Source organism: Gymnodraco acuticeps, unplaced genomic scaffold (assembly GCF_902827175.1).
Source record: "Gymnodraco acuticeps unplaced genomic scaffold, fGymAcu1.1, whole genome shotgun sequence".
In the NCBI taxonomy this organism is placed as follows: Eukaryota; Metazoa; Chordata; class Actinopteri; order Perciformes; family Bathydraconidae; genus Gymnodraco; species Gymnodraco acuticeps.
Genome location: NW_022991295.1, coordinates 151,799 through 163,747, shown reverse-complemented (window position 1 = coordinate 163,747; position 11,949 = coordinate 151,799). Strand labels below are relative to the sequence as shown.

General features: G+C 39.3%; 1 protein-coding gene across 3 annotated transcripts; it reads right to left on the bottom strand.

Moving 5' to 3' along the window:
- Positions 1–10: 10 nt before the first annotated feature.
- Positions 11–11,930, bottom strand: ftsj1 (FtsJ RNA 2'-O-methyltransferase 1). 3 transcript variants are annotated; one of them, XM_034240087.1, is made up of 12 exons: positions 11,878–11,930; positions 10,768–10,897; positions 10,004–10,073; positions 9,794–9,905; positions 8,576–8,654; positions 8,437–8,489; positions 8,142–8,195; positions 6,692–6,766; positions 6,446–6,548; positions 5,690–5,773; positions 2,276–2,379; positions 11–659 (listed from the first exon to the last, which is right to left on the bottom strand). In XM_034240087.1, exons 2-12 carry the CDS (start codon positions 10,886–10,888, stop codon positions 483–485), a joined length of 1,032 nt encoding a protein of 343 aa, XP_034095978.1. In that variant the 5' UTR covers positions 10,889–10,897; positions 11,878–11,930; the 3' UTR covers positions 11–482. The 3 variants fall into 3 exon arrangements, with proteins under 3 accessions (XP_034095978.1, XP_034095979.1, XP_034095980.1); XM_034240088.1 differs by having other exon boundaries at positions 11,829–11,912; XM_034240089.1 differs by lacking the exon at positions 6,692–6,766.
- Between the last annotated feature and the right edge of the window lie 19 nt (positions 11,931–11,949).

Here is an 11,949-nt window from a genome sequence, read left to right as displayed (position 1 = left end):
AACTCTTGGATCAGGGCAGGGCTGTTTATTAAGAAAAGCATGAAGAAATGCATGACAGAAAAATAACATAATGCAGGGTTTAATAACACTGAAAATACCACCATGTTGGTTCGCCTCAAAGAAATGACTTTATTGTTAAAATACAAAATGCTTATAGTTCCTCAACCATGGTGGATGAAAGATTTGTCCAAAGATACTGGAACATAAAATCTGACAAATGTGGTAAACACGTACTCCCAGGACTTTAAAAATACCAAGTACAGCAAACAGTCCAGAGCATGTTTAGCCTAGCTTAGCACACAGACTGGATGCAGGGAATGGCTAGCAGTCTTTATGCTAAGCTAAACATGCTTGGGCCTCTGTAATGGACGGAAATGAAACAAATGTCTATCTGCTTGTCGGACAGAAAAGAAGAGACTCTCTCATAATATCAAACTGTTCCATTTAAAAGCTGTGTAACTTTCCCCACAGATCAGCAGCTGTCAGACGGATGAGTTGGACTCGGCTGTTGGACCCGTCTCGTCCTGGTTCTGGTCGGGACGTTTGGCATCTTCTCTGGACAGCAGGTTGTTTTTTCGGAGGTGGCAGGCCTGCTGGTAGGGGGGGCAGATCGGGGGCTGCGTGGGGGGGGTGTACTCGTACTGTTTACCAGAGTCCAGCTGAAGAATCAACAGGTGAGAGATTGGGATTACAGTACAATACAATAATGCTTTAAAGGTCCCCTATTATACTGTTTTTCATCAATATATTACAGGTCTCAGATATATACACAACATGTCTCTGATTGGCTGAAACACCAAACAGATCATTGCAGCATTACCCATAATCCCCTCTGTTTCAGCCCTGTTTCCAAAGTGCTGATTCTCTGTCTGTTACTTTAGATGAAAATAAGGAGCCCCTCCCCACGCCCCTCTGAGAGACATTTGGTTACAAAGAACTAAATTCTGCTAAGGTGATATAGGGGGGGGGGGGGGGGGGGGGGGTTACCTTGGTTGCTGATTGGCTAATGGTTACACAAGCCAAAACATCGTTATGACATCATAAAGTGGCCAAAATCTGATCAGCTCATTTTCAGACAGATTTTTATAGAAATGGATCAAAAAGAGAGAGAATCTTTGTTCCTGAAACTTTCAGAGGGGACACATGTTGATGTAGAAGAGACGTGGAGAAGTGGATTTTGCATAATAGGTGACCTTTAATCAAGCAAAAACACGATGTTGCTCCGTGATTATTTTTCATTCTAATTACCAGCAGGTGCAGTCGGCTATGACGTCAATTTTGCTGGTTTAAATAACTGATATAATAATACCAAAAACAAAGAAATATGTTCAAATAATTCACATAATATATCAAATTATACATTTTAACATATGGCTCCTAAAGCCAAGATCAAGTCTGAAATGATTCTCGCATCAAATCAGCTTCATTTCAACATCAAACAAGGACAAATATTAAGACACGATACAAGCAAAACCAACATTTCACATAACATCACGATCACTGAAGAGAAAACAAGCTCAAAGACCCTCTAACGCAGTGCTTCTCAAAGTGTGGTCCACGGACCACTGGTGGTCCGTGAGCGCCCCCTAGTGGTCCGTGAGTATATTGGTCAAATTTCACATTTTAAATACATTTAAGTTTTCTGCACTCTCGCGGGAATATCTCCGCAATGGAGCGAGCTTAAGTTTCACTTTCTATTGCATGATATAGCCCAGGGCAAGACCTTCGTCACACATGTTGCCACTTGTTTGTACCATTTTCAGGCACTTTGTAATCTGTTCTAGAAAAACGATGTGTTTTGGGATATTTGTGGAGTTAGGTGGTCAGCGAGTGTTTTTTTTTATTGGCTAAGTGGTCCTTGGTATGAAAAAGTTTGAGAAACACTAACGTACATTCAAGATTCAAGATTAAAAAGTTGTATTGTCATATGCACATAAGCTACAGTGTAGAAATGGAAATGAAATTCTTCTGACCTGAGCTCCTCCAACAATACATATATAATAAAATACAAAATTGTGCAAAAAGTCTATATACATGTCAATAGAATATGATATGTACAAGAACAGAATATGAAATTAAATAATGTACATTAAGACAAAATTAAATACGGTTTATTGCGGTGATAACTACTTAGATAAATAAGTAGATTGACCTGGGATTAAGCTCCGTATTTAATTGGAGGATTAACTGGTGCACAAAGGAGCGCTTCAGTCTAATTATTACATCGTGGGACCCCTCAGCTTGCCTCAGTAAAGCTAACCACGTGTTTCCTCACCTGCAGAGGGTACGTCCGGTCGGAGTCGAAGGCGCTGAGGTCGCCGCACGCCAGGAAGGGAACGATGACGCGGTTCGGACCCTCCAGCTGGTTGAAGTCCACGTCTGAGAACGGAGAGCAGAACACACTCAGGAACACAAAACAAAAATCTGATCCAGTTTGACTACTAAACAGAGATCTACAGGTGTGTAACCTTTTGAAAATACAAACAACTAAATCAGAATTAGAATCGGGTTTATTGCCATGTACGTTTTACACATTCAAGGCATTTGCTTTAGTGTGTGATGGTGCAAACATAAACAACTTAAGAACAGGGTTCATACACTTTTTTACCAATGATTTTCCATGACTTCTCCATGACCTTTCCTAATTTTCCATGACCAAAACAATTACTCTCTGGGCGGTACCACTGAAAATGGTTTATTTTAACATGGAACAGGAAAATAAGGTCTGCATATGAAACATGTTGTGCCTATCTAAAATAAATCAAATAGGCTTACTAGCTTCTACACCAAATTTCATCGCGGGCCACATCAGCATTATGGTTGCACTCAAAGGGCCGGTTGTAACTTTAAGACTATATAAAAAAAGACATATATAAATATTGAATATATATAAAATAATGTGTTATATTACATAGTTGCCTCTGCATTGGATTATTATCGGATAGGGTAATAACTTCATAATTAACTACGTCTGAAAGCAGAAGTCTAGGGCAAATAATTGCAAGTCTCTTCAGTGAGAATGTCACAAAATGATTTTAAAAGAAAAGCCACATTCTGGAAAAACAAAACAAAAAAAGTAACATTTTGAAAACAAAATCTATTTATGAGAAAAAAAGTCAAATTCTGAGAAAGTCAAATTTGAGATGCATTGTGGGACATGTAGTTTATGGGCAACGTGCTTCTGTAAAGTAGCATGTAAACATATTATATTCTTTGCAAGCTCTTGTGGGGCCACAGAAAACGAAGTCGCGGGCCGGATTTGGCCCCCGGGCCTTGAGTTTGACACCCCTGTTCTAAACTAAAATCTCTCACCAGCAAAACACCTCGTCAGTTAAATGCCATTTTACGTTTCATTACTATACGATACAGTATTTATTATCATTGTAGTATTACTATTTTGGCGATTAGATAAAATATAAATTATATTATTATTATATGCAACTTTAGTTAAATTTCCATGACTTTTACAAAACTTTGGGACATATTGTTTTCCATAACTTTTCCAGGGCCTGGAATTAGCATTTTGAATTTCCATGACATTTCCAGGTTTTTAATGACCGTAAGAACCCTGTGAGAATATAAGTAGTTAGAGAAGGTCAGAAATATAAAGATTAAAAAAACGATTTGGCATTAAAAAAAGACGAAAGATATACAAAAGAAACTAAAATACATGGTGCAGTGTTTTATATTTTAAAGTGGAAGTAGGGCTGGGCGATTTTTTGGGTTTTAACGATTAATTTGCATTTTTACTTTCCTACGGTTTGTGAAATGGCTGAACCGAAAAATCGCGATTTAAAAACATTTCTAGACTCCGCAGATTTGTTTTGCTTTAAGGGACTCCGTAGTAGCTTACTCTCTCACTTTCCAGAACGCGCAGAAAACTCAGCCACATTGCCTGTGACTACCCGATCTGCAGCTCTGTGTACACATATCACTTCAATTATTCAATACATCCTTTGTACTGAAGTATTCAAGAGTAAATAAAGTAAATAAAGTTTAATATAAATGATTTGCTGTGGCCAATTGTTTTCATTGCATTTACAGACCCGTGTAAATCTCTGATACCACCCAATGAATGCATTGACTTGCTTGTAGAACCACGCTGCACAAAACAGATAGCAACACCTATACAAACTATTTTTTTAAAAAAGGGGCTACTGTATCGACATAAAGTATATACATTTTTTTTTTTTTCAAAATACCAAAGATATCTTGCATTTTAGCCATGCCTCATTTCGCTCCATTTGCTTTTTCCAGCGCTGTTTTTGCAGGGGGCTGATTCTGTGAGCTGCAGCTGACCACGCCCCCCTGCAGGAGAGGGGAGCCTGCTTTGAGATCAGCTGCTGGGCTGTCAGAAGAGGGGGAGAAAAAGAGATCTCCGTCCTCCGTGTTGGGCCAGAAACCCTCCTTTTTACGCAGCGGTCCAGACATAGACATCAAACGGCGACACATATTCAGTTGGCAGTTACTTTGGCATTAGGGCAGGGATATCTAGATACTTCCCAAGGTCTGACATCATGAATTGTGCTACTTTTAAAGCAAGCAACGATGTTTTCAAATCTGTAATCAAAAAGCTCCTCAAAAACACTATCGAAGCAGTTCCTGCCGTTGCTACGTTAGTTCAAACGGTAACAACGGACTACTTTTCTTAGCGGATGCATGTCAATTTAAATCAATACATAAAACTATTTTTTAAGTCAATAAAATCATTTTCTAAATCCATAAAAGCATTTCCATTAATATTGGGAGTCATGTCGTTACTTTGTTGAGAATGTGGCCATGTGTAATAAGCGGGAAGATGTGCACATTGCATAATGTGCCTTCATGCCGATCTAGATCCCTCCGCAAAAAAAACAAAAAACGGCTCGTTCGCGGGCGAGAGCCGGCTCCCGTCGTTCACTTAAAAGAGCCTTGGTCTGGTTTGTTTAGAAAAAAACAGAAAAAAATCGAGGTTTAAATCGAAAATGGTCCATTAGTTAGAAAAAAAAATCGCGATTTTATTTTTAGGCCAAATCGCCCAGCCCTAAGTGGAAGGCTGTGCCGAAATGTGCAAAACATATTTAGGGATATGACCATGAAACACGGCTTTCATTATAAAACAAAACAACATTTAGCTTATTTTTGAAATGCTACAAAAGTAAATTAGATTATTATTATATTTTCAATAAATGTGATTTCAATTAATTTGTCTAACTTGCAAAAAATGGTTGTTTCTACACACCTCCTCCTGCTGAGTTCAACAGAGAATTGTTCATTATGTAAGAATATGTGAAGTGCTCTCATATGTATTTTCTGAAGCTACATGCTGCTCCAATGGTCGCAAAAATTAGGATAGTCCAACTCGGTCTACAGGGGGATTTATTCACACACACACTCAGAAGATTCAGTAAAAGCACATGCGTTATTTTCAGATGTATCAACAGTGTTATAAATAGGCTCATATCAAAATAGCCTGTATCTCAAGCCACTCAACACCCCCACATAGCCCAAATGGAATGATCCGTCATTTTATACACATGTTTTACTGACGGATTCGACTGTGACAGCAGCGTCAAATCTTGGTCTTTTGATTATTGTCAAACATTAAGGGTCACACTTAGAAATCTGTTATGCAGAACTAGTTGATTGTAGAACATGTGTGTCCTATTTCAGACACAGATCACAAAGCGGAAGAGGGGCAGGTAGTTACCGTAGGCGTGATCCAGCAGAGGGTTGGACATGTTGGGGACGTAGCCTTCAGGAGGAGAGTAATTCTGACACACGACGAAGGCCTCTATACACACACACACACACACACACACACACACACACACACACACACACACACACACACACACACACACACACACACACACACACCACACACACACACACACACACACACACACACACACACACACACACACACACCACACACACACCACACACACACACCACACACACACACACACACACACACACCACACACACACACACACACACACACACACACACACACACAACACACACACACACACACACACACACACACACACACACCACACACACACACACACACACACACACACACACACGTCACCCAGAAAATCAGTTTATCTACAAAACAAGTCTATGCAGAAGTTAATGTCAGAATTATATATTTCAAAACACTGAAACTACCAAATTAAATGAGAAAATGTTATTTCTTACAAACTTAAACCTGAATTTATTCAAATTTTCAGGAAGAATTATTATATAGAAAAACTAAAACAACTTTAATAAATAACCAAATGGTGAGGAATGTCTCTTAACTAAATAAATAAAACACAGAGATGTACAAAATATATTTAAGAACAAAATAAAATATACAAAATACTATGAATTAATATTGAAGCGTTTGTTAAGCATAAGTCCCGGCTGTTAAACAATAACTAGAGGAGCTGGAGGCTTGTGATTGGTCGCTCACCGATGCTGGAGTTCCTGCTGCTGCGGGGCTTTGCGCAGGTTACACCACCGAAGAAGAGCTTGAGCTGGGAGTACAGCAGAGTGACGTCTTTACCTCTGAAGATCTGAAACACAGGAGCATGAGGAGGAGTCAACAGTTTGACGCCGTATTTATGTAGCACGCTTTAACACAAGGCAATTCAAAGTGCTTTACCAAAACATTGGAAGCATTAAAGAGGCCCTAATGTGCTTTTTGGGGGGGGGTTACCTTCCCTGTAGAGCAGGGATGGGCAACTTGGATGGTGGTGGGGGCCACATAATGTATGTACTGGCCACCAGGGGGCTGCAGATTCACTTGGAACACACACACACACACACACACACACACACACACACACACACACACACACACACACACAAATTCCATGACATCTTCATTGACATTTTACAATCTTTCAGGGAACATCCTCAATAAGCCACTAAACAAATATCAGTTCACAGAAATGTTATTTAATGTTTACAAGTGGCTTGAACAGGTTATTTAACAGTGGAATGAAACTATTTTAAACTATTGGAAAGCACGGAAAATGTGTGTGTATTGAGATTAACCATAAGATGACATAAACATGAAGTCATGAACACTAACCATTAGTTGTCTGACTTGAACCTAAGACACTTGTAGCCTCTGCTGACGCACAATAAGGGGAGTGTCCACACAGACACCTGTCAGCCCGCACTCTGCTGTTCCTCAGCGCCGCCCCCCCCTCCCTCCCGCTGACATTATGAATGAAAAGCGTATAGTAATCATAGATAACACGGCAGGGTCCGTGACAGTTTGTTTTCATCTGATTTCAAATAAACAAAGTCTTGGTTTTAAGAATATTAAACTTGTTTCGCCAAATTCAGATGATAAATACAACTTGTAAGTTTGTAAAGGCATAATTACAAGAGGCAACTTAACGTCACAGCAGGCATAACAACAGCCGCTGTTTCTTGTGAGGGTTGCCCCGGGAAACAAACACAAGACACACAAACGCATCACAGATTATTTTGCGGTATTGGGCTGCCGAACGAAATCATGTACGCAGCATGTGACTAGTGGACGGTATCAGTACTACAAGTACTTATTTTTTAATAAATTACGATATTTATAAATGAATAATTTGCCCATCCCTGCTGTAGTGTGGTATATAGGTTTGTGTGCATGTAAATGGTCTGCAAAGGCTTTCCCTGGCTGAAACGCCTCCATTGAAGTCCTTTGTTTACTTCATGTCACATGGAACATGTCACTGTGTAACACTCTGGATTTTAGCCTTTGCAGACCATACACTGAAAAACCCCAAAGGGCACAGCAGGGCCTCTTTTGAGAAAGGATGAAATGGTTATTTTTGACAGTGGGAGAAATCACGACAGTCTCTCCCTCGCTTTATGTTAGGAAGAGGTGTCATACAGCACCAACAGCAAAGAAGTGAACCACTGCCTGAAATAATTACCCTGTGGGAATAAACGAGAGTAACAATTTGTGTCCAATGATTTAGCTTTTTGGACAAAAACACAACATTTATCAATTTTTAGGGAGCTTTAGAGATGCTGTAAGGTGGACCAGGCTAGCAGTTTCCCCCTGTTTCAAGTCTTTGTGCTAAGCTAACAGGCTTCAAGTTTAAGAGTGAGTTAGGAATAGAAAATGTACAGAATTTTTGATAAAATGTTGGACTCACTTTGGCCACAAACGTCCCCCCAGGTTTCAGGACGTGAGATGTGATGTTCAGAGCCTGAGAGACAAACAGGAAGAGGGGTCAGTGTGACATCACAGAAAACAAACACCTGTGAAAGATAAGATGGAACTGTATGTATCCCCTTGGAGAAATGCAGGCGTTTATAGCAGCAACAGGGTCCGAGTTAAAAACAGGATTCACACAAGGTACAAAATAAAGACAGAATAGAATACAACATTAAAATAATAATACAAAATGTTCATAAAGGAGTTATCAGTAAAACGTTGAGCGTACTCACGGCCAATAGGAGCTGAGCCTGGATGTACTCGTCCACGTCATGGAGACCGGTTACTATGGATACAGAACAGGAAGTTGACAGGAGGACAGGAGAGACTTAAGGACAGGTTTGGACAGACAGGAAGTGAGCGGCGTCTCACCGTCTGGAGCTCCATCACACACCACCAGATCAGCCGGCTGACCCTCAAAGTGACGGATGATCTCCTGAGCTGTGGACACCTAAGAAGGAGAAGGAGAAGAAGGAGGTCATGTGACACAGCAATGCACTTCTTCTCGTCTTTAACAAACCAGGAGAGATGTAGGTCATTAAAACATCAATTACATGACCTATCCAGTCGCCGTAAGTGTTGCAAAAGTGATGTCAAAGGTGCTTTCACAAATCCTGGTTGCACTTTTTGTGATTGGTCGTTTATCAAGACTATTGAGTTACTACTTTGTGTGTTTTATCCCTGAGCAGGTTGAGGTGTTTCCATGCAAACGATGAAGAAAACGGAGAAAAGGGTGGAGAACATGGACGCCAGCTACAACCCAGACCTCATGGACGAGCTCGACCGTATCTGAACTGTAAAAAGGAAAAAGGAGGAGGCTTGCACTATATGGGGAAAATGCACAAATTCAAGTAGGTAACGACATAGCATTTCACTTGAGTTGAAGATCCTCTTAAAAACCCTTCTCATGAACAAATAACACAATTCCCATCTCCTCAGGAACCTAGAAATCTGTTATGCAGAGCTAGTTGATTGTAGACCAACGTGCGTTTCAAGTGCTCTCAGGGTTCATACACTTTTTCACCAATGCTTCTCCATGACTTCTCCATGACCTTTGCCTAATTTTCCATGACCAAAGAAATGACTCTTTCTCAGCGGCACTGAAAATGGTTTATTTGAACATGGAACAGGAAAATAAGGTCTGCATATGAAACACGTTGTGCCTATCTAAAACAAATCAAATAGTAGCTTACTAGCTTCTACACGCTAAAGCAACTCAAATCTCTCACCAACACCTCGTCAGTTAAATGCCATTTTAATAAATGTTTCATTACTATACGATACAGTATTTATTATCGTTATAGTATTACTATTTCCCGCGATTAGATAAAATATGAATTAAATTTGATGCAACTTTAGTTACATTTCCATGACTTTTCCAAAACTTTGGGAAAAATATTGTTTTCCAAGGCCTGGAATTAGCATTTTGATTTTCCATGACTTTTCCAGGTTTTTAATGACCGTAAGAACCCTGCATGCTGGACTTTTCTGATCTGGGTCATATTTCCAGACACAGATCATGTAGGAATGATCCAATCCGCTCAAGGAACCTAAAACCCCAACTTAGTGTTTCATTCATCGTTTCCTCACCTTGGTGATGTCTCCCTGGATCTGGGTGACTCCCGGCAGAGGAGCCATGGCCTGCAGGTCCACCGCCACGATCTTCACCTCCTCGACCTTCTCTCCTTTCTCCTCCAGCCCTCTGAGTTGAAAATCAAAACAATAAAATAGGAAAAGTATTGTTAAGATACATTTAATTTAATCTCAATCTGTTTACTTTTTTTTTTTAAAGATAAAAACCTGAGTTTCCGACTGAGGACCTGACTCCAGCTGCCAGGAGCCGCACACAGATCCACCGCTCTGTTCACTCCTGAAAGAAAGACATGGAATAAATGAATCTCGACAACTCATTAATAAAAGAGAGAACTAAAATAGAGTAAGGCAGACACTTGGATGTGTACCAGAGGAGCCCAGAACATCCCAAAGAGCAAGAACCGGACATTTACAAGGCTCAGTTATACCCATTTCACTAAAACTCTAAATCTTGCCCAGTATATTCGTCTAATATCTAGTCAGAATATTTCTCTACACCTGATATAAGACATAATAAGTTCAGAAGTAACACTGCAGTGAGATATCAGGTCTTGTTTTTAGACAATGCCTCATCTTGTTAAGTCAAAATATCTTATTTTGAGTTGTATCTCAGATTAAACACATATTTTTTTACATATTTATTAGAAAATCACCAACTAACTTCAGAACACTTTGGAGCATTAGCTGCTTATATTGTAAGTACACAGCATTTCCTGATTCTGGTCAAATATAGTTCAAAATAAGTTCTCCAGTTAATTACAACATCAGATTTATCTAAATATCTTATTTCAAGAGCTCTAACCAAGCACATGTCCACTTGTTCTACTGGCAGATTGTTGAACTTATTTCTAGTGAAAACACCTTGTTCTCATTATTGTTTAACTTGTTTTGGAGCAGCATTTTTTTTTTCCAGTGTTAGGATATAACTATATGAAAGTTGTCAGAAGCCCCTCCTCAGGTGTGGGTCTCACCTGTGAACAAGTTGAACTCCTGGTCCAGCTGCAGCAGCTTGAAGGCGCTCCTCGCTCTCCAGCCCTCCTCTTTGGCCAGACGATAGTAAATGTCCCGCTTGTCTTTTGAGGAGCGACCCATCCTGACCCTCTGATGGGGAAAACACACATGTGAAGTGATTCAAGATTTAAGGCTTTTATTGTCATTTGTACATATAGCAGTGTAGTTATGACAATGAAATGCTTAGGTCACAGGCTAGTGCAACACAATAGAATATAGTGACACATTATGACTGGTTTCTCTCAGTGGAACCACTCACAGACACATGAGTAACAACTGCTGAATTATTCTTCTTATGATATTTTTTCGAGTGATTGTTTTTTTAATGCAAAAAGTAGTTCCAAAATTACCCAGAAACATAGATAGATACACAGATAGATAGATAGATAGATAGATAGATAGATAGATAGATAGATAGATAGATAGATGGATAGATAGATAGATAGATAGATAGATAGATAGATAGATAGATGGATGGATATAGATAGATAGATGGATAGATACACAGATAGATAGATAGATAGATAGATAGATAGATAGATAGATAGATAGATAGATAGATAGATAGATAGATAGATAGATAGATAGATAGATATAGATAGATAGATAGATAGATAGATAGATGGATAGATACACAGATAGATAGATAGATAGATAGATAGATAGATAGATAGATAGATAGATAGATAGACACTGCAACAGAAATATGGACTTGTACTACAGTAGCAGAAATAAGTATAAACCAACTAAGAAAATGATCGCTTTTTTGTATATTTTATACAAGCCGAATCGAAGGGCACCTTTTATTAAATGTAAACTTGTATTTAATCCACATTTAATTAACACGCTTGTCTTTTAAAACACAGTTTGACCTGTTTGTATTAACTAATTAAACGAAGTTTGGCGACGAGTGCACAAGAAACTACATATTTTCCGGACTGTAAAAACATTCAGTCTAAAGTTAGGTCTCTATGTGTCTTTGGGTTGAATAAATACACGTTATTACATGAAAAACACTCACATTTAATCTAGTTTATTCATGTTTTATGAACCATTAGCTGCTGTTTTACCTTCTGTTCACGTGTTGTTCCGGTGTTGACGATGGAAGGACCTCTGCCGATAGCTGTCGCAAAAACGCCTGT

Coding starts and splice junctions, on each gene's coding strand:
- ftsj1 (XM_034240087.1), bottom strand. CDS start 10,888: ATGGGTCGCTCCTCAAAAGACAAGCGGGACATTTACTATCGTCTGGCC. Junction 9,906..10,003: donor GTCCTCAGTCGGAAACTCAG/GTTTTTATCTTT, acceptor TTTTCAACTCAG/AGGGCTGGAGGAGAAAGGAG. Junction 660..2,275: donor ACCGGACGTACCCTCTGCAG/GTGAGGAAACAC, acceptor TTGATTCTTCAG/CTGGACTCTGGTAAACAGTA.